The 22,156-nt window shown below is 31.8% G+C and overlaps 1 protein-coding gene and 1 long non-coding RNA gene across 10 annotated transcripts; both read right to left on the reverse strand.

Annotated features, from left to right (window-relative positions):
• Positions 1 to 32: 32 nt before the first annotated feature.
• Positions 33 to 5,004, reverse strand: LOC101207856. The gene is made up of 3 exons (XM_011656829.2): positions 4,692 to 5,004; positions 320 to 387; positions 33 to 231 (listed from the first exon to the last, which is right to left on the reverse strand). The coding sequence occupies exons 1-3, from the start codon at positions 4,839 to 4,841 to the stop codon at positions 222 to 224; spliced, it is 228 nt and encodes a 75-aa protein (XP_011655131.2). The 5' UTR covers positions 4,842 to 5,004; the 3' UTR covers positions 33 to 221.
• Positions 5,005 to 7,391: 2,387 nt separating this feature from the next.
• On the reverse strand, positions 7,392 to 20,495 carry LOC105435488. Of its 9 annotated transcripts, XR_004216856.1 has the most exons (9): positions 17,879 to 18,180; positions 13,556 to 13,703; positions 13,361 to 13,463; positions 12,290 to 13,287; positions 11,824 to 11,916; positions 11,630 to 11,746; positions 11,394 to 11,547; positions 10,937 to 11,166; positions 7,392 to 8,969 (listed from the first exon to the last, which is right to left on the reverse strand). It is a non-coding gene; the product is annotated as an uncharacterized LOC105435488 (long non-coding RNA). The 9 variants fall into 9 exon arrangements; XR_004216853.1 differs by lacking the exons at positions 12,290 to 13,287; positions 13,361 to 13,463; positions 13,556 to 13,703 and adding exons at positions 18,866 to 18,986; positions 19,274 to 20,495 and having other exon boundaries at positions 17,879 to 18,089; XR_004216858.1 differs by lacking the exon at positions 12,290 to 13,287 and having other exon boundaries at positions 17,879 to 18,175.
• Positions 20,496 to 22,156: the final 1,661 nt, after the last annotated feature.

The following is a 22,156-nucleotide window of genomic DNA, read 5'->3' on the forward strand; positions in this document are numbered from 1 at the left end:
GAACACCTCTTCATCTTTTGTCTAAGACTTGCTTCAAAATCTGACTTTGACAATATCAACATGAACATTTTTATGTCTTTCCACTTGCGATAATATCGAATAAAACTGTCTGACATATTGATGAACATTTTTACATCTCTCAACTTAAGGAAAAAATCAACAAAAAAAAAAAAAAAGAAAAAAAAAGAAAAAAAAAGAGAGAGACACGTCGATGGTCATTTTTACATCATCCTGCACATCAACATAAAAAGATACAAACTTAGAAAGTTTGAGAGTGAGTATTGAATCGGATCACATGAATGGGAAGTCGAGAATTTACTGGAATGGCCACATATCAAATCCCTCAGGCTTCTTTACAAGAATTTGGTTGTACTCTGGTCTTGATGTCTGCACAATTGATTCCCACGTTATTAGAATCGCTTAGGACATGTATAGCTTACGATACAAATTCTGCTTTATCCTTTTAGAGTTTATCAAATGTTTAACAGATAATTCAAAATCTATTTTTGAAAACTGTTTCTTAGAAAGTTTATGTGTGCAAATTCTAAAAATAACATAATTGTATTCTTATTTTATCCAGATTTTGAATTTTAAATTTTAAAATGCATAGTTATATTAAAAAAAGATAAACACATTTAGATTTTCTAGATACCGTATGTCATGTTGTAAGTTCAAATTCATATTTTCTAAAAAGATTAAAATATGTATTATGTAATGTATAATAAATTAATAATAATTGTAATTTTTTTTTAACATAAAGCATGTTTCTAAAGAAATCAATAACAAATCATTGTCAACTAATAGTGGGTTAACTATAACTAGTTTAAATAATGATTTTTAACTATATTATCAAAAATTTTAAACCATTGTTTAGATTAGAATTCAATTTCGGAATCGGCTAAAAACAAATATTCGAAAACATGAAATCTCTTGTATTTTAATTTTTGTTTTGAGATTCCCTACCAAACAAGCCAATAAGCCCATGCTATTTGCACATACAAGGCCATAAGCCCGTAGTATTTGCACATCAATAGAGGGAGAATAATCAGAAAAAGATAGATGAGAATGTTCATGATCTAATGATACGCAAGCAAGCAACAAAAGATGTGTTCGTGCTAGAATAGATATTACATGAATAATTTATTACAAAGATTAGTTCCTGTACACTCGTGGACATGACAAGGCCATGACCATGACCGAAGCTTGGGCATGAGGCCCCAAGATCATTTTTTTTAATTCAAAAGTAACCAATTAAAATATATAAAAGGATTAAAAGTGTGGAACTAAAAATAAAATCTAGATGACCTAAAAAGTATTGTATTCAGTGTGGAGTCATATGCTAATTCCATGACATGGCTGTTAATGCAAGTGAGATAAAAAGAATACAAAAGTGGAATGCAAGAAAGCAAAGTCCAAAACAGAACCTAACACCTTAACAAGATGTAATCGGGCAGGCTTTAATCCCAAATGATAAGACTAAGAGAATAATTATAAAAAGTCCTTTCAAACCGATGTCATTTATGTCCATTGTCCCAAATACGATTTATTGCTACTTTGCTTTGGAATAAATAACGCCATGCTCATGAATATCAGTCAGACATCATAACTAACTTCGGCACCAAAAAATGGATAATAAACACTGAATCTATCTAAGGATTGTTATTGAAAAAGAAGAATGATTTTACAAGACAAGTAAACGATGAAATTAATCTACAATGTTGATGCCTACGTGGCGAGCAACATAAGAATTTCCAACAGTTCTTATCCAAGAAAATCCAAGATAGGAAGATTTTGTCCATTAAATGCATGTATCCTGTCTCAAACTGACTACACCTCAGCAATGGCCTTTCTGGTCTTGACAAGCAAAAGACTCAAGTGTACTATTTCTAAATGCAGTATATAGATATTTCGCTTCACCAAATTAATTTTGCCTAATTATTATTATTATTATCATTGTCATTTTTAATTTTCCTTTTATCAAGAACAGAAAGTTTCATCACTGCTAAAAAGAAAGAGATAGGATAGGACATCAACCTATGGCCAAACACTATCCAAACGAGGTGACAAAAAATGCTTTTCAGTTAGCATTGGTGCTACGATGAAGTGTTACTTGAAGGACACCTCACTTTCCAAATGACCTTGAAAAGAAATGAGTGATGGTATTCACAACAATATCTTATGAATAGTGATTCTAAAGAAAGGGAATGACACGGGTGAGCAATACCCTTTGATCTTACATTGAAGAAGAGAGAAGAATTCCAAGATCTTTTCAGAACAATTCAATCTTCACTCTAAACCCATGAAATTCTTACAAAAATAAAGTTCCACGTTACAATTAAAAATTGGACCGTTCTCCTTTATGTAATTGCCATTGGAACAACAAAAGACAGGGAACCTCTCATATTCATTAAACATATTTTATTTCCTTGGTCACAAATCTTTTCCTTCTGTATTGTGAATACTTAGTATATTTAGGCTCATATTCTTTACCCAATTGAAACCATGATTACAAAATCATTTCTCTTTAAAAAATCACTCTCACTCCCTTCATCTTTTTCTAAAAAGTATCAAAACATACCCTTCTTCAAGAATCCATACTCATAATTACAAAACGAAAACCAACCTCAAAGTTGGAGGAAGCAATAAACAAAGCCCCCTTTCAATCATTATAGTTTATCATTTTTAGTTTTTAATTGGCGGTCTCTTCAATAATCACCTTTAGGCGTTTGAGGTTCTTCTCTGATTTCATTGAGCAAATCTCCCATGAAACTACACCATATTCCAAAGTCCAAATAAAAGGAATTAGCTGAATGCTCCTGAGGACAATAAGTTTCCGAACTCCTTTTTAAACTATCCTACAATTTCACTGCAACAGTATAATCTTCACTATTTTCCCAACAACATTTGGATGTATACTGGATGCAGATGGGTAGACCAACAATTGTTCAAAGATCTATCACATGATACTATGTGTATGAAAAATCCTAATCACATGGTGACGTGAATCAACAAAAAGCAGGACGGGTCAATCAACATCTATAGCTCAGCTTGCTGGAAAGTGTCAAAAATATAATTTGTTTACTTAAGCCATTTATGTCGCCCAGTTTCCTTTGTGTAGTTACTAATTACTATTACAGATCACCAGTTATGGACTGACCTTCTTACCCATCAAAAATATTACTTTAGTTCCTTCTATATTGTGAATACTTGGATATTCATACTTGTACCATAGCTGAATAGAGATATCATTCCTATCTTTGGCCCCCTCCCTTTATCTCTTGCTAAATTCCCCCATACCAGTATTTAACAGTTCATTCTCTACACTGAAATAAAGCCTATTGCCTAGGGAAGGATAAACTTGAGTGATATTCCCAACCCATACAGAGATCTTCTAAAAATTTAACCAAAGCCCTTCTATTCACTTGACTGACAACCTTCAATGAGAAAACCAGTATTTTACAATGACTATAGCAAAAACCCACCTATTTTCCAGCCCCAAGGATCTTTATGCACTTGCTTGGAATGGTTTTATTTTTTAAAATGGTAAATCCATTGGCTAGCTTTAATCTGCTTTCTAATGTGCCTGATATGAGACCTTTCTCCACAATTAGAAACAACAATTTTCCATCTAATGCAGTAGTAGCGATCATAATTGCAATCGATTGCTTTCTGTGCAAATTTTCTAATAGGACTTCTCCATGTTCTCAATCACAATGGGAAGAATTCTAAACATCAGAAGAACATAGGCAGGAACACTAGCAACCATCAACTTGACTAAAGCGAGATAGCAACAACTGCAAGTTCTGCCATTTCAGAAAGCTCAATTTGCAATTTTTGCCATCACAAATGTAAAGGTTGGTACCAAGGGGCATTCTTAAACGTTCAATGATCCGATTAGGAAAGATGATAAGCCAACGTTAGTAGCCAAATCAACCATTACACCCACAAATCTTTTCAACTTCTCTGTACCCTTGATAAATGGCTTGTAAAATGGCACAACGTTTCTTTAGTGGAATATCCAAGGGTGTTAGATGATATATAATTAATTTTTTCTTTACCCACTTGCTTAAACTTTTGGGTTGATCGGTGATTTAAAATGGTATTAGCAGTTTACTTCAGGATATCCTCGGTTCAAGCCCTTACAATGTTGTTTCCTCCTCATTTAACATAGATTCTCACTTATTGGGTCTTTCTTCGTAATTCAAGTCTACAAGTGAGGGAGTGTTAGACATTATATTAAATTTACCTTCACTCACTAGCTTCACCCTTTTAGGTCGATTGGTGATTGAAGCAGGGGCTATTCTCTAATTCTTTCTTTCATTTAATTTTGAAATCATACTGACATAAATTTCTTCCTAGTTTTCTAATCTACTTTCAAAAACATTTTTTACCTTCTAGTTAGCCAAATTCTGGAAACTAAAAAGACAGAAGCTCCCAAAGAATATGTATTTGACTTCCAAAACTAGCGAAGATTCCTAATGTTTTCATAAGTTGTCCAAACCAGTAACTAGATTCATCGAGGAGGGTGATAACTTGTGATAACAAGATCACCAAACAACGAAAAAAAGATCAAACGGGTTTCCCTACAACTGTCATTCCGATCTACACCGCCGGATCCAATCCAATTGAGGCAATAAATAAGCTTTATGACAGAGGGAGAAAAAGAAGAAACGAATAAGGGAGAGACTTACAAGATCTTTGAAGACAATAAAAGCTACGATGAAGAAGAGAACGAAAAGGATCTCAAACTCCGCCATCTTCAAGAATCTGAAAGTGGCCTTAAGAAACCCTCCCCCCGAGGAATCGGTCCCATTCCTGATCCGACCAGTTGCCCGAGCCATAGCCACCGACGATGACCGCTGCTTTATTGAGGAACCGCGGTTTCTCTTCAACGATCAAGAATGGTTGGAGGCAAGTTTAGAGGGCTTTCCTCTGTTCAGATACACAGTTGGTGAAAGACTATCAATTCTCTGTTTGATCAGTATCTTGTTTTATTTTGATTTGGGAACTTTTATAAACATATGCTTTACTCTTTCAACTTTTTAAACCACCATATTTCCATAATTATCCTTAACATCCTATATTTGGATGACCATTTTTAATACTCTTTCATTTTAATTTTTAATGAAAGACTAGATAGTTATATGGAACAACTAAAAGGATACTTTGCCTTTAAGATTTGTATAGTCTCGTCCTCTTTTACTTTCTCAACTCATATGCTAGATATAATTCATCCATGTACAAATTCTGTAGGGCCTCAAGTTTGGAATATTTTGTTATTTATTGAGGTGTTTTTTTTTTTCTTTCTCTTAATCCTTTCTTTTTCATTTTTTTTTAGGAGAGGAAGTTTGTGATTGATTGTGAGAATATTTATATGCAATTACCTAGAGTTTATTTTATACAGTGTGCTGTAGTTATTTTATTTTATTTGTGTTATTTGATTCCAGTTTGCTGGTTATGTTTTTGTGTTGGCATAAAACATATATACAATAAATTGGCAATTTTTTTTTGTTAAGCTAGAGGATAATCTTCCAAATGTAGAAGTCAACGAAATTCTAAAGTAGGAATTGTTCACGCGACATTTCTGGAGAAATTTAATTCATGGATTTGAACTTGAGTTGATGTTGTACTTTTGTTGATTTGATGCGATGCGGTTCATTCTCTAGAATTTGATCCTCCGATTCTCTGCAGAACACTCTCTGCAGAACATGTAATGTTCTTGAAGTTTGTTGAAGATGTTCTTCAAGTTGGTTGAATGCTTACGCTTGATTTGAGGAAGCGGAACGCATGATGTAATCACACATGATGTAATCTTCACATGATGTAATCTACACGTAATGTTCTTGAAGTTTGTTGAAGATGTTCTTCAAGTTGGTTGAATGCTTACGCTTGATTTGAGGAAGCGGAACACATGATGTAATCTTCTTCGAGGTGATCGACTTCAGGAGTTAGGGAGTCTTCTAGTTTTTGGGAGAATTCTGTCTAGACCTTATGGAGTAAAAAAATTTCAATCTCTACAAATGAAGAGAATTCCTCTATTTATAGAGTTCACTAGCGGGCTTTATGGATTTGAACCTAGTTGGTCCATGGACCAGACCCATGGGCTCAACAATATGAATTTAGGTTATGTTTAGTCTTTGAGCTCAATTAAACTTATTTTTGGGCTTAATTGAACTTAATCTAAATAAATAATATTTAATTGAACCAAAATGATTAACTTAATCCAACGATTAAGATGAAAACATGTGACATTATTAGAATGACCAACTTATGTTTTTTAATTCTTTAATTTGGGGCACATGTCAATTTTAATTAGTCCCAAATTTAATTATTTGTACTTTTCATCCTTAACTTAATAAATAATGTGGCAATTTGTGATTGGTCTCAAAATTTTTTATTCAACAGGAATCAAATAAATTTTATTTAAAAGCCTGGAAACAAAAACCAACACTTTTCTAAAAGTTTAGGGATTAAAATAGAACAACATACAAAGTTTAGGAACTAAAATAATATTCTAACATTTTGAATGCATCTCTCACATACACAATCTATATGTGTGTTTTAAGCATGATTACATATCAAGGTTAAGCTTAAGCATCACTAAGAGAACGGTTAAACTGTCACGTGTAGCACTTCAAGCAGGAGTTGGGGATTTAAGGGAGCTTAAAGAGTGACTAATCCAATTTAAGGTTTGTATAAATAGGAGCGAAAGGTCAGAAGAAAGAAATGTTTTGCTGAAATCTGATAGTTATTTGGCTGAAGAAGCTCTAGGCGAGAAGAAGATTTTGAATGTTAGGTGTCCAGAGAAAGGAGGGATACTTAGTGTATAGCGAGTGAATTTCTAAAGTTGACTAAAGATTTTAAAGCTTTCTTGCTAAAGTTTCATGTTGTCTTGTATTGTTGTAATATGTTATTGTTTATGATAAACATGCACTACTACAAAAACAGACTCTCTTGACGTTTTTAAACTGTTAAGAATCACTATACTTGACGGTTTTAAAACCGTCGTTGAAACCAGTGTCAAGAAAGCCAAAGTTCTTGACGGTTGAGAAAAATGTCAAAAATAGTGAACGTTGACGTTCTATAAACGTCAAATATACAAATTTTCACGACAGTTAAAAACCGTCAAGTGTATGAATGTTCTTGACATTTAATAACTGTCAAGAAATTCATACAAAACCGTCAAGAATGCACTTATTTATGACATTTAAAAACCGTCAAGCATGTTTCTATTTTTTTAAAAAAATTAATTGAATGATATTTTTGTTCTTGTATTGTGCTCTCATAGTCCTGTATAGTTGGACAACGATATTAATATAGTTTCAAAACTTGAACATATATAAATAAAATCTTTCACTATATTTATATAATCATTTCCAAAATTTAACATATATATGAATATTTTAGATCATTTACAAAAACAATATAAATAACTTCATCAAATTGCCACTAATTCAACTCAACATCCTAATCAACTAACTTATCTCAAAACTATCTAGCTACAATAAATCTAGTCTCAAAAGTATACCAATCAATATTATGGTAGTCTTCTTAAGTGTACCAATCAACATTTTGGAGCCTGAGTGACACCTCTTGTTTAAGCTTTTCGTTGACGATGACGACATCGTTGTCATCGATGAGGGTATTGTCAAACTTCAACCACTTTCAAATATGCATATTCTCAAGCATTTCAGCATCTCCAAATGATATTGCTGATGTTATATCATGGTGGTTGATTTCTGCTTCGCACATCAAATCATTAGATAAAATTATGTCGTGATCGAACATTTCTTGCAATGGAGGATGATGTGAACACTTGCTGCAATCTGCATATTTCAAGCATTTCAACGTGAGTATAATTTAATGACTAATTATCCTATCATTTGAAAATTCATAAGGATTAATCCACAATGTTCAAAGAGTGAAATGTCGCACATGTATATATAACTGGATCTGCATGCATCAAATATATATTCGAATAGTCAGGTTGGATTCGAGCAAAGAACAACAAAAGTAATAAAGAAATACCCGCTCATTACAAGGTGCACTATACCTGAGTCATGGATTAATCAAACTTATACCAAGTGTTCCTACTGGTAGTAATGCTAGCTATGAATGATTAAACAAAAAGATATTCACAACTTAATGTTTTTCAAGCATGATCAGTCATTCAATCACAAATTATGACTGTAAGAGCATCCTTGATTGTCATAGTTCACAATGATTTAAGTATGTATGTGCTAATAAAATCAAAACTGTCATAAAATTCTTCTTCGTATGAAGTGAAGAAATCATGTCCATCAGCTGCAAGTCCAGAATGACCAAGATAAAAACAAATAAGAAGAAAACTAGAATTAGGAGGTTAAAAAAACATCATGACGATAAAATAATAAGATGAAACTTAATAATATCACATACACAAGTTTTGGACGTGGAGAAAAGTTAAAATAGAAAACTTACAACTCGTTCATTACTTAGTCATACTGGCGTGCATCAAATTGAGAATCTCAAAAGATCAATATCCAAATTTCACCACTATACATGTTCTCGATTTTCAAAATTATATATGTTGTATATACACCATATAACATACAACATTAAACTTACCATGAGTCAAATGCTTCCCCTTCAAAATATCAACAATTTTGTACTCAAAGTTAACCCCTAAAAAGTATAAAAGAAGTCTGAAAATTGATTTAAATTGGTTAAAAATACAACTCTTTACTTTTTAGTAAAGCTTAATCAAAAAAATCAAAAGCAAATAAACTCATCAAATGTGGAATACATTCTCATCCATCACTTGCATTCATTCTATTCAATGCCAAACCTGAACCTGAATTCATTGGAAGAATAAAATCAGCACAATATGCCATTCCAGCAAAACTATCGACTCCTCTAAAAGGATGGTGTTTACGAATTTAACTTCAAGCCTTTTCCATAAGCATTAATGAGTAAAGTATCAGTCCTCCCTGCAAACACAAGGAAATGCAAAAATACTTAAGGGATGCATGAAAGAATAATGATCACACCCAACTCTGTGTTTTCTTGTTAATGAAATGAAGATGCAAATGTTGGAAGAATTAGCTTATGAGTTTTATCCACAGCAGCCAGGAAATTCCGATACGAGAAATTTACTAGTTCGGTACATTTTACAAGAACTTCATAACTCCAAGGAAGGAATGAATCATAGTGAAGTTTTTGAAATAACAAAAAACCATAGCGAAATAAGGGTTCATTTCACTTGGAGCTTCATTGTTGCCCTCGATCTAACTTCATAGAGATGAGTTAAAAGAACAAAGCACTTCCATATTTAAAATGACATCAAAATGAACATAATTCAATTAGAACTTAATTATCAAGTTCAAGAATTTGGACTCTTTCACCCCACGTTTTTGTATTAAAAGAAATGCTAAATTTATATATGTTTCATGAGGTATGTTATCCATCCAACTTAATTCTCATTAAATTATAAAGGTTGAAAATTAACAAACTTTTGAAACATATATAGCATACAAAATAGGTATTTCTGATCTTTTTTCCTTTTCAAGAGTGGGCTTTGAGAAGAAAACCTGTTTTGGTTGATTCAAGCTACAAATATTAGTTGAACAAAGAATAAGAAGAAGAAGAGGATTAATGATAGTTCCAAGAACGATCTTCTATAGAACATTGTCTAATTTGAATCAAATCAGCAACAAAATTCTTATTTCCTTTTCCAGTCAAAACAGTGCAAACCTCAAAATGAAGCACAAAAACAGAGCAAAGGAAAGCAATTCAACATAAAAGAAAACCAAAAGACAAGAAAAGAAGACTCTTTTCAATTGAAATAAGAAATAAAAAACCAAATGGGAAAGTCATCCTTGAGAATACTGTAACCACCCATTCAACATAAAAGAAACTGGTGGATTTTAGGAGCCAAATGGACATTATATTCTACTTGTAATTTGATGTGAAGGCATGTTTTTCCATTAAAACTTTAGGAGCCAAATGGACATCATATTCTACTTGTTATTTGATGTGAAGGCATATTTTTCCATTAAAACTATATAATTTCTAAAACTATCTAAAATAGAAGATCTTAACGCATGTACAACTAAAACTATCTAAATAAGCAAACCAAATCAACTACCTTGCCCTTCACTGTCCTGTCCCTATTTCTTGCACATTTTGTCAACCAAAATACATTCACTTCCAAACTTAACTTTTGAGACATTGAAACCAACCAATATGAAAGTTTGTGATGTTTTATTACTTAAGAAACATTGAAACCAGTGTAAAACATTGAAACCCAAATAGTGTTAAGAAAAAAAAGTAATAGGTTTAGTATAATCTTTGTCAACCAATAACTAACTCTCTTAACTTTGCAAACAATTTCATCTTCTTCTCTTCTCTCCACCTCCACACCAACCTTCAAATGATATAATCTTTCTCAACCAAAATACATTCACTTCCAAACCTCAAACATTGAAACCAAACCAAACAAACAAAGTAAAATTCAAACCTCAGACCAATAACATATCAAGGTTAAATTCAATCAAAGTATCATAAGATTCAATCCTAGATTCAATTCAAAGTAAAATTCAAACCTCACACCAGTTTCTTCCCATCTATCTAGCTTAATTATTTTATTTCCTAAAGAAACATAATATGAACAAACCTAAACGAAGCAATACAATTTAATGAATTTATTAATATATTTTATTACTTACCCGAGATTAAAAGGAGCCAGAACAAGTTGATTTGGTTTTAAAGCCATTAATATACTACATAGATTGGGAGCTCTAACTTCTTCTGTGTTGTGACCAACCGATATAAGGGATGGGTCAACGAAGATGTAATTTGAAACATCTTGTGAATGCAAATACTTAAGAAAGACGATGGAAAAGTCAATAAATGAACACTTATATAAAAATTCTAGAGTTGAAGAATGAGTACTTACGCCATGTATGCCACCGATGTGAAAGTATTGACTTCTCGTATGTTACAGAAATCAATAATATCTTCGCGGAGAACACAAGTCTTCCTACCGATACCAAACAATGAGATTGGTAGTTGGTAACGAATGCTTGAATCTTTGTCCATCACCTTTTCGGCAAATTTTAGTAGTGTCTTTAAAGGTAGTGGCATGTTTATATTAAACTCACAAGTAACTTCTTTTTAATTAGGAACCTAAGAAAGTCATAAACCCGCATTCAGCTCATGGTCTCACAAGAATGTAAACATCTAATATAAACATGATTTAATACATCAATTTAAAGATCAAGAAGAAGAAGACAAGAAGGAACAACAAGTTATTAATTATAACACCAAGTTCCAAAATTTTAACATATAATATAAACATGATTTAATACAACAATTCCATCAATAGCATTCTTATGTTCATCATCCACATTCACCTCCTCTATAGCCACCTTTGTTGTGACATTCATTTTCTCATCTTGCGATTTTTTTCACGTTGAATATCATACGCTAATCTTGGTCTAGAGCAAAAACCATGTGCGGATGTTGGTGTAGATTGTGCTGTTAGCTGAATACTCTCTAATTCTTGAACTGACAAATGTAAAAAAACATTAAAGCTTTAATTGATAAAACGTAAAAACATTAAAGAATGAAAAATTGTAATATGTCTTACTATACGTTTCATAATTTCTCGAACGTCTACATTCTCATATTCTCCTTTTTTATCTACACGAGCCTTTTTCCACATGCTTGCTCGATCAAGATCACCTTCTTCTAAAGGGTTATTTTTCTGCATTTCAATATGTACAATGCATTAGATTGCTTAAGAAGCTTTTAAGACTAATTCAAACATAAACTACTTCTTACCAATTCCTCTCGAAGATTAGCATAACATTTTCTTGAAAGACGGTGGTTATACTTATTCTTCTTCCTTCTCTCTTGTTGAACTTTCCTTTTCTCCTACACAAATATAACATTGTATTGGGGTTTTTATAAAGTTTATGAACAAATATTTAAAATCTAAATATCTAAATAAATGCATTGATATCTCAAAATGTGGACAAAGTCTGGATCTAACAAATTCTTCCCAATGTTTTTGGTTAATTTAAGAATACATAGATGGGGTCGTCTCAAAAGTTCAGGTTCATTTCTGAACGACAAGATATGCTTCTTCGTCAACCAATGCATGAATTGACATAATGTTGTCCCTGAAGTCTTAAGAACGCTCTTTCTAGATCTACTGTCAATTATAAATGCAGCCTGAGATTGAATATCAGTTAGTGTCACATTGTCAATTGAGATAAACTTGTACAAAAACTATAAGCAATTTTACCTCAACTATGGTATAGATCTTGTCCTTCAGTTCAGTAGGCACATCGATCCATGATGGATATAGTTAATGGGGATGTGATAGTGTACACACGATCCAATAAAAGAGTAGGTCCAATGGGTACACCATCTTGATTCTATTCCACTATTTTCCTCTCACCTTCACTTCTAGCTCGAGTCACATTGAACATAATAGTAGGTCCCTACTTACTTTGTTTTTTGGGCTTCTCTACAATTTGGTCATCAACTCCTCCAACCACTAATCTACGCCAACCTCCTTGTCTTAATCATCGCTTACTATATTTGGCTCCATATATAACGGGAATATCTTGTCAAAGCAACATTAAAAAGAAATTTGTTAGTATAGATTATATTAGGGTTTAGGGTTTAGGCATATGTTGAGGTATTCTCATCCAAATCAATACTATCATCGATATTTGGCATATCACTAGGTACTCCTTGACTATGTAACATGATATCTCCAAGTTCATCGTCATGTGATTGATCTTCACAATCTCTCTGTGGTGGAGTAAGCACAATTAACCATCTAGCATCACTTGGACCTTCAACGTACAAAACTTGACTTGCTTGGGTGGCAATTATAAACGAATCAGACTTGTGACCTATTCTTTTTAAATCAACTAACAGAAAACCAAGGTTATCAATCTTCATATCACTGTTGTTCTCAACCCAATCGCATCTAAAACACTGCAACATTGAACGCATTATAATTAAGTTCCCATATGTCTTAAATCACTCCATAAAAGGACATATCTCCAATGATGGAGTTTTTATCTTTTGAACTGGACACTTGCATTGTTTTCGCCACTAAACTAACTCCACTATTTTGTACATTTCGATTATGATCATGAGACTTCGTGTGATAGTGACATCCATTAATGGCACAACTGTTATACTTAATGACAAGAGGATGAGGGCCATGGGCAATCCACCTCAAGTTATCTGAAACTTCATCATTTTCCATTCCAATCTCAGATCAACCTACCATGATAAGTACCTTAACATAATTACAATGTTCACCATAAAAAAAATATTAATAAGTTTAAAATTTCACCTCTTCACTTAACCAAGATATGAAAGTTCAATTGTGTTCTTGAATCCATTTTTGATGAAGAACCTTATTTGGGTATTTCAATTGCAATACCCCCACGTGTTTACTTGAACATTGAAACATTGTAACGTAAAGTTAATTTTATGTCATAAAATTGAATAAAAAATAGAGGACAAGATAATTGAAACTTTAACTTACTCTATGTATGGTTGCACATCAATTGTATTTGTCAAAACATATCGATGAGCTTGGTATAGAAGATCTTGTTCAGGTTTGAAGGAAACTCCTGAAGACAATGGTCTACCAAAGCTTGAATTGTCTAAAGATGCATCTAATCTGTTAATGCCTAGCCCAACAGGATCAATCTCAGATAAGAAGTCTGAACAAAACTCAATAGCTTCTTCTACTATATAACTTTCTGCAATACAACCCTCTGAACGATGTCTATTTCTCACATAGTTTTTTAGAACTTTCATGTATCTTTTGAAGGAATACATCCATCTTAGATATAGAAGCCCACAAAGCTCGACTTCTCTAACAATGTGCACAGTGAGATGCATCATAATGGTGAAAAATGAAGGAGGAAAATATGTCTCTAGAAGACACATTGTCACCACAATATCTTCTTCTAACTTTTTCAGTTGTTGCACATCGACGATTTTATTACATACTAGATTGAAAAGTATACATAACCGAGTGATGACATACTAAACATGTTTTAGGAGCACAAATCTTATTGCAATAGGAAACAATTGTTGTAAGAGCACGTGACAGTCATGATATTTTAAACCATTAAATTTTAAATCAGTCATCGACACAGAGTTTTTAACATTGGAAGAATAACCTTCAAGTACCTTTACTTCTGACAATGTCTTCATAACATAACGTTTTTCTTCCTTTGTAAGAGTATAACAAGCAGGAGGAATAAATATTTTTTTTTCACGGTTGACAGGTGCAAGCTCTGGGCAAATTTTCAAATGAACTTAAATCCCGTCTAGCATTCAAACTATCCTTACTTTTTTTAAGAATATCAAGAAGTGTACCCAATATATTCATACAAACATTTTTTTCAATGTGCATCACATCTAGACAATGTCTAACATTAAGATCTTTCCAATATGGTAGCTCAAAAAACAAAGACACTATGTTCCAACAACTCCTTTCACTTCCTTTCGTAGGTTGTTTTTTTGTCCTCTTTGACCTAGAGACAAATGTTCTGAAATTGTTTTAAGCTTCTTTCACCATTAAATGACTTCTTTTGATGACGGTATGGATGGTTGCGTGCTAGAAATCTTCGATGTCCACGGTATGCCATTTTCTTCCCATATTTTAATCTAATAGAGGACGTATTATCTCCATAAATTGGGCATGCCTTATACCCTTTCACACTACATCCACTAAGATTTTCATATTTAGAAAAATCATTTATTGTCCACAAATAAAATAGCTCTTAAATTGAATAATTCATCTTGATCAGCATCATAACAGTCAACAGCGCTTTCCCATAACGGTTTTAAATCCTCAATTAGTGGTGCTAAGTACGTGCCAATGTCATCCCCTAGTTGTCTTGGACCCGATATTAACATTAATAACATCATGAACTTTCTTTTCATGCACAACCATGGTTGAAGATTGTAAATAACTATCACTATGGGCCACCAACTATATATAGAACTCATGTCACCGTGTGGATTGATTCCATCAGCTAACAATACTAAACAAATATTCCTAGGTCCAAAACCAAAGTTCGGCCACTTCAAATCTACTAACTTCTAGGTTGGAGAGTCTACAGGATGTCGTAATTTTCCATCAACTACTTGCTCATTAGCATGCAAAATCAAATTTGTAGCATTGTCAATACTTCGAAACAATCTTTTGAAACGTGGAATCGGTGGAAAGTACCATACAATTTTTCTAGGAATCTGTTTTTTCCCTTTGTTTGCATTATTAGCATGCTTCTACCTTGATTAACCACATTCAGGATATTCAATTGCATCGACATATTCTTTTATATACAAATAACAATCATTAGGACTTGCGTGAATCTTTTCATAATTCATTCCTAGTGCACCTAATGTTTTCTTCGCTTCATACATTGATGTTGGGATCACATTGGTAGGAGGAAAAATTTCCTTTAAAGTTTTCAATAGTTCTAAAAAGCTAATATCACTTCATGCATACCTAACTTCCAAATTATACAACTTGACTAATGTGGACAACTTGGTGAATTTTTTGCATCCTTCAAATAGTGGCTTTTCAGCATCATTAAGCAATTTCTCAAATTCATTTGGATCTTTTGAATACTCCTCATGAGCAACTTCAATCATTTCATTTATACTTCCAACATCATTATCTTCATACATGTGAGTATCAAACTTAGAAGATTTTCCACATGAGGATGAGTTAGGTAGTTGTTTGCCATGCCAAAATCAAATTTTATAACTTTCATCAATGCATTGACATATAAGTGATCTCTAATAGTAGTGCGACTTTGTTTTTCACAATTTCCACATTTCAAACAAGGACAACGAATAGAGCATCATTTATATTAGAAAATCCAAAATTCAAGAAGCTTTCTACACCCAATTCGTAATCTTTGGATAACCTACTCTTGTGCATCCATGATTTATCCATAGGTGTAAATCCTAAGAGAAGTTATTGAGTAATGGTTATCGATTTGAAGTATAATATAAAAAAATACAATGATACATAAAAATAAATGATGATGAGAAGTTTTCTACACCCACTATTGCAAAGAAATAAATCTCATGAACAATGATGATGCAATTAACAATTTGACAAACAAAAGACAAATAGAAAATAGAAATTGGGTACCTAAGACAGCTTGAAAAACTTTGGGTACCTAAGACAGCTTGAATAACAAAAATTGGTGCAATGCATGCAATATGAACCACTATGGATCTCTAAAATTGGTGCAATGCATGCAATATGCCACAAAATGAGTTATCTACCACTATAAACCATTTCAATACAAGCTTGAATTTAATGATGAGTTGTTACTTGAAGCTTGAATTTTAGTTATGAAACTTTTGTTTGTGGTTGGTGTGTAGTTATGAAACTCTAATATGCCACAAAAAAAACTCAAATTTACATAATTGTATTGATCGTATTCATTACATAGGTTTGAAGATTCAATTTTAACACATCTTGGTGCGTTAGTCATAGATCAACTCATGGTTACTAGTTATCTAAACAATCCAAACGTCTATACGAAAAAGAGAACACAAGAGTTAGAGGTGGTTTTTTGTTGATCATTATTTCAGAATGTGTTGACTGTTGGTGACGTAAATGTAAAGAAACAGCAAGCCTCAATAACATATGAAGACAAAACCTTTACTAATGTAACTTGGAATGTACATCTCTATAACTTTTTTAAAATACATTTGTGTTTTTCTTCTTTTTGGAGATATATCCACCAATATTTTACAACTTTATAAAAAATAATGACTTGACTAATATTTAATACCTAAGACTTTCTCTAGAAGGAAACAATTATACTTTGAAAATATTACCAAATTTAAAATCTTTCTCAAAGTTGAAAGCCAACCATAATTACATTTTGTTTCCTCTTTCATATCCAATTTTTTTATTAAAAAACTGCTCCTTTTCAGATAAATTTATTTATTTTAAGAAAAATAAAAGATGGGTCAAATCTTGAATATTGATTAAAGAAAAATAAAGAGTTACTTGAGAAGTTCTCATCTTAAATCTAACAAAAAAAAAAAATTCAAATGTTTCTATAAGATGGGTGGAATCGATAAAATTTGTAATCATATGGAGTTCACAATTTCAAACTTTTCCTTCTGTAGAAAAAAAGTTAACCAATTCTAAAAATTGAAAAGAAAACAAGACCAATTAAACAATTTTGAAATAGAACCCGTAAAGATAGACCAATCCATGAACACTTTCTTAATCCTTTTGAAATAAAAACAAAAAACCTGAGTACACAGTGAACAGTCAACATATTTTGAAATCAGATCAACAAAGCCATTAAACAAAATAGTAAGGGTGTCAACAAAGCCATCAAATTTACACAAACAAACTAAACTTAACAAACCATGATCAAAGTCATTGATTGTCAATCTTAATACTTAGTATTCTTATCAATTTAGCACCACACTAGAAAGAAATGGTAGGTAAAAAAAATGCTTCTTAACACCAAACACAGTAAAAATGGATGGAGTTTTAGCAGACAGTTCACTAGTGAAAACAATACACTATAGACAAATTTCATCCGCTGAAAAGCTAACTTTGAGTGTGTGATGTTTGAATCAAAAACTCCAAGTCAGTATACCTCTAATTTTCAATAGCAAAAGAAAAAATATCAATGGATGGGTAACCTCTACATTTGCTTTAAATCAGTCCATCAGTAACAAAAATCAAAGCATCAACAAAATGAATACCCAGATTATGGAAACCTAATTTTAAGGGAGATGAAAATTCACATGAGACAAACCATATTTTGACCGGAGAATAAAGAAATAAAGAAAAAATACATACCTTTAATCTGAGAACGAAGGTGAAGAGGAACGGGGAGCCGAAGAGAAATGCTTAGTCAGAGACGAAGATGTACCAGAAGAAGAGAGAAGAGGAACGAAGTTGTACGGTGAAATTAGAGAGAAGACGAAGACGAAGCCAAAGATGAAGCCGAAGAATGGAGAATGCCTAGTCGGGGAGAACACGAAGTCGAAGCTGAAGGAAACGGAGAACACTAGTCGGGGAGAAAGGAGAAAATGAGAATAGAAGAAGAAAAAGGAAAAGAGAAACAAATTAGAAATAAAATTGAGGATTTAATTTGGGGATATGGAAAAGTAAAGAAAAGTAAAATAAGTAACAATAAATTTTTTAGACAAAGGGGATTTTTTTTTTTTTTTTTTTTTGACATTTTTAAAATATCAAGTATATAAAACTAGATTTGACGCTTTTAATCTATCAAGTATTGAATTTTTTTAAAAAAAATTATGAATTTTTTCACTTTTTGTAATTCTTGACGTTTTATCATTTTACTTGACAATTTTTATTAAACCTGCAAGTATATAAAGAATGAAGAAGTCAAGTAATGCTGCTTTTGTAGTAGTGAAACGTCGAAAAAAAGATCAATGCTATAGCCTAGAAAGAAACTAACCAACTTAGAACAATGTCAAATGTCTCAAAAGTTCACATCTAACTACTGGGTGGTCTCATTTTGAGTAAAACTTTTTTCCCCACAAAAGCCAAACAGTGATGCATCAGACTCAGTTTTTCAGTTTCATCCCAAAACGTTGAAAAAATGGTGAATGCTATAGCCTAGAAAAAAACTACCCAACTTAGAACAATGTAAAAGGTATTGAAATTTCATATCTAACTACTGGAAGGTCTCATTTTGAGTAATATTAAAGTTTTTTGCCACAAAAGTCCAACAGTGATGCCTCATACTACGTTTTTTAGTTTCGTCCTAAAACTTTGAAAAAATGGTCAAGGTTATAGCCTAAAATGAAACTACTCAACTTATAACAATGTCAAAGATCTTGAAAGTTCATATCTGGTGGTCTCATTTTGAGTAATATTAAAGTGTTTTGCCCACGAAAGCCGAACAGTGATGCTCTAGACTCAGTTTTTTAGTTTCGTCCTAAAACGTTGAAAAAAGAATTTATTAGTACAATATCAATAAGGCGAGTATAACAACAATGACTACTATCAAGTTAAAATAAATGTCTTGTAGATGCAAGTTAAAAAATGGAGATTTCTTAAAAGGTCTCTTGTAGTTGTTGAGGGAAAAAGAAAATAAAAAACTTACAAATTTATGGCTTTTGTTCGCTCCCAATTTTTCCTTTGATGACATAAATATCTATATGTTTGCAATATTGAACAAAAGTAAAAACGATCATGAAAGAGAAGAACAAGAGAAATACTCACTTGTAATGAAGACAAGGACAGAAACACAGTTTGGAGAGGATCAGGGCGCCGTTAGTCTGAAGATTGAGAGGTTCGCCGTTGATGGAGTTGGAAATGAAGAGGGTTCGCTGTCAATCAGAAGATGGAGAGGTTCGCTGTCGATTAAAAGATGAAGAGGTAGGATGGAGGTTGTCGTCGATGGAGGTTCATCGTCGTCGGTCACCGAACGTTGGAGGTGGAGATAGCCAAAAGCCACTTGACTTACCGAGGCGTTAGCAAGAAAGATTGAGCAAGATATGTTCAGTTGGTTTCAGGCCCGACTGGAAAGTCTTCTTGCATCTATCTCGGTTAGTCAGAGTTTGCATAGAACGTTTTCTCCTTGCTTGTGATTGTAGCCATGAAAAGGATTGTAGTGGGAGAGGATGGCTAATGGGGATGGGATTTCATGAAGTAGAGAGAAAGGGATGTTGTGGGATTTCATGGGATTTCATGAAAAGTTTTAGCAAACATTTATTTTTATTGCTAAAACTATTTAAGTTTTGGTGACATTGTTACTAATACTTACAGTGGCGAAACTTAAAAATTTGTCAATGATAGTAATCTTTTTTGACATATATTTTTTGCATCGATATAGACAAACTTTTATTAACAAAAATTACTTACACCACTAAAACAGTATCACTAAATAATAAATTTCTTGTAGTGTAGTTTCATATACTTTATTATAACATCTAATATAACTACAAAAACACAATAAAGGATTCCTTTTAATAACACAAGATGTCAATGCTCTTGAAAAAGGCTAGAAAAGGTGTTTTGTAGGGTTAGTGTCTTGACAAAAATTTAAATCCATAGTTACAAAACATACCATCTCAAATGGGATATGTTAAACTATCCAAATATTTATCATCGTTAATCAATTTATTTAAGATGAAAATTCAAAGACCATGAGCATGAATGATGTTTGATGGAAGGGATCAAATCCCAACGAAAGTGATTGATCGCAAGGGTAGATTTATTAAGAGGTCAGGGGCACGTGTCCCTTTACATTATTGATTTTTGTATTTTAATATTAATTTTGAAGTGTTAGATTACAATATATATTAAATTTAGCTTCAATTTGACTAAATTTATTTTTGTTGTAGCGGTTGTGCCTCAGTTGTGAATTCAAATCTTACATGCTATAATTATTTTTACGAAATAGTTTTTATTCTAAATATCAATAATTTCTTTGCTCAAATATCAAATTTCTTCCTAAATTGTCACAAAATAGATTTTATTTCAAACATAATTAATTTTCTTTTTTCAAATACCAATAATTTTCAAAATAGATTTTATTCCATACATCGCTAATTTTATTTTCTCAAATATCAATTATTTTCTTTCCTCAAATATCAAATTTATTCCTAAATTTCAATGATTTCTTAAAAGGAATATAATTTGATTTCCTAAAAGGAAGATAGTTTTTTAAAAAGAGAAAAAAAAAACATCTGTTTTGGTCGATGATCCAAACTTTTTTTTTTTAAAAATGCAACAAAATCGGTGATCCAAACTTCCACTCCCTCGAGAACATTCCATGGAAAATGTATTATTCTTTCTTTTTTCTTTTATGTTTTTTATGCAGATTTTAAATTCACATATTTACATTACAAAAAAAACATATGAAAATTGTCGATCTTTCTTTATTACTACAAATGTAATGAATGATATTGGAGCATTAGTGAAACATCGAGATATTTTAAAAAAATAGTGTGTTTACTATATAGTGTCTTATGTCACTTATATAAAATTTTTGGATCTGTCACTCATTGATCGCGTTATGCATTGGATGTTATGCTTTTGGATTTTGAAATAAACAAAAGAAAAGAAGAACAGAAATAAACTATCCATGTTAATTCTATAAACTAACAGAATACAAAAGAACGAAAAACTCACCATTGTTGATGATTCTTTTCTTCTCTTATCCACGTATCTTCCATTTGGTTAGTTGAAAACTGTAACCAGTGACAATCAAGTAGCTTAATGGAACAATAAAAGAGTAGTTGAAATTAATTAAAAGTTTAATCAATTAATTAAAAAGAAACTAAATATATGGATTCTATTAAATGAGTAATTAATTTGTACTATTAAAGACGTGTTGAGTAAAGGTTAAAGTAATAATAAATTCATATAAGCTACGTTGGTTGGAGTTGATGATAGTAACTTGGAGTAATCATGATTGGCATAATGAACATATAATAATAGCAATAACTATTCAACTCAATTAATTGGTTTTAATTAAGTCATATTAAAGTTTAAATACTATTTTGTTCTATATTTTTATAGATGGTTAAATTTGTTCTATGTACTTTTAAAGTATTATTTGGTTCCAGTACTGTACAGAAAGAAAGAAAAAAAGTTCAATATGATAGTTGGTGGTGTTGTGTTATTAAAATTTAAAAAATTGTCACCTCATAGCTCCTTTACTTTTCATAATCCCAAATTAACACCTAAACCATCTTGAACTAACCCCTCTAGTGTAGAGATTTAAATGAACATTTACCCAAAAATATATAGATTGATCAAAATTATGGATGAAATTCTATTTTGGTCTCAAAACTTTGTATCTTATTCTATTTTGGTCTATAAAATTTTAAAAATGTCTGTTTTGGTCGTCCAAATTTTTTAAAACGATTTACTTTAGTCTTGTTAGAATTTTGTTGACTCTTTAACATAACGATGGTTTGACTTTTATATTTGATTATTAGATTCTAAATTCATCATATTGATTGAATTGATAAATAATCGAGAACTACTAATTTATTCAATAAATTTTTTATGCCAAAAGATAAACATAATCAATGCATTTGAATCAAATAAACCCAAAATAAAAATTAATTTTGTTCTTCTTTTTTTCTAAAATCT

Source organism: Cucumis sativus, chromosome 5, assembly GCF_000004075.3.
Source record: "Cucumis sativus cultivar 9930 chromosome 5, Cucumber_9930_V3, whole genome shotgun sequence".
In the NCBI taxonomy this organism is placed as follows: domain Eukaryota; kingdom Viridiplantae; phylum Streptophyta; class Magnoliopsida; order Cucurbitales; family Cucurbitaceae; genus Cucumis; species Cucumis sativus.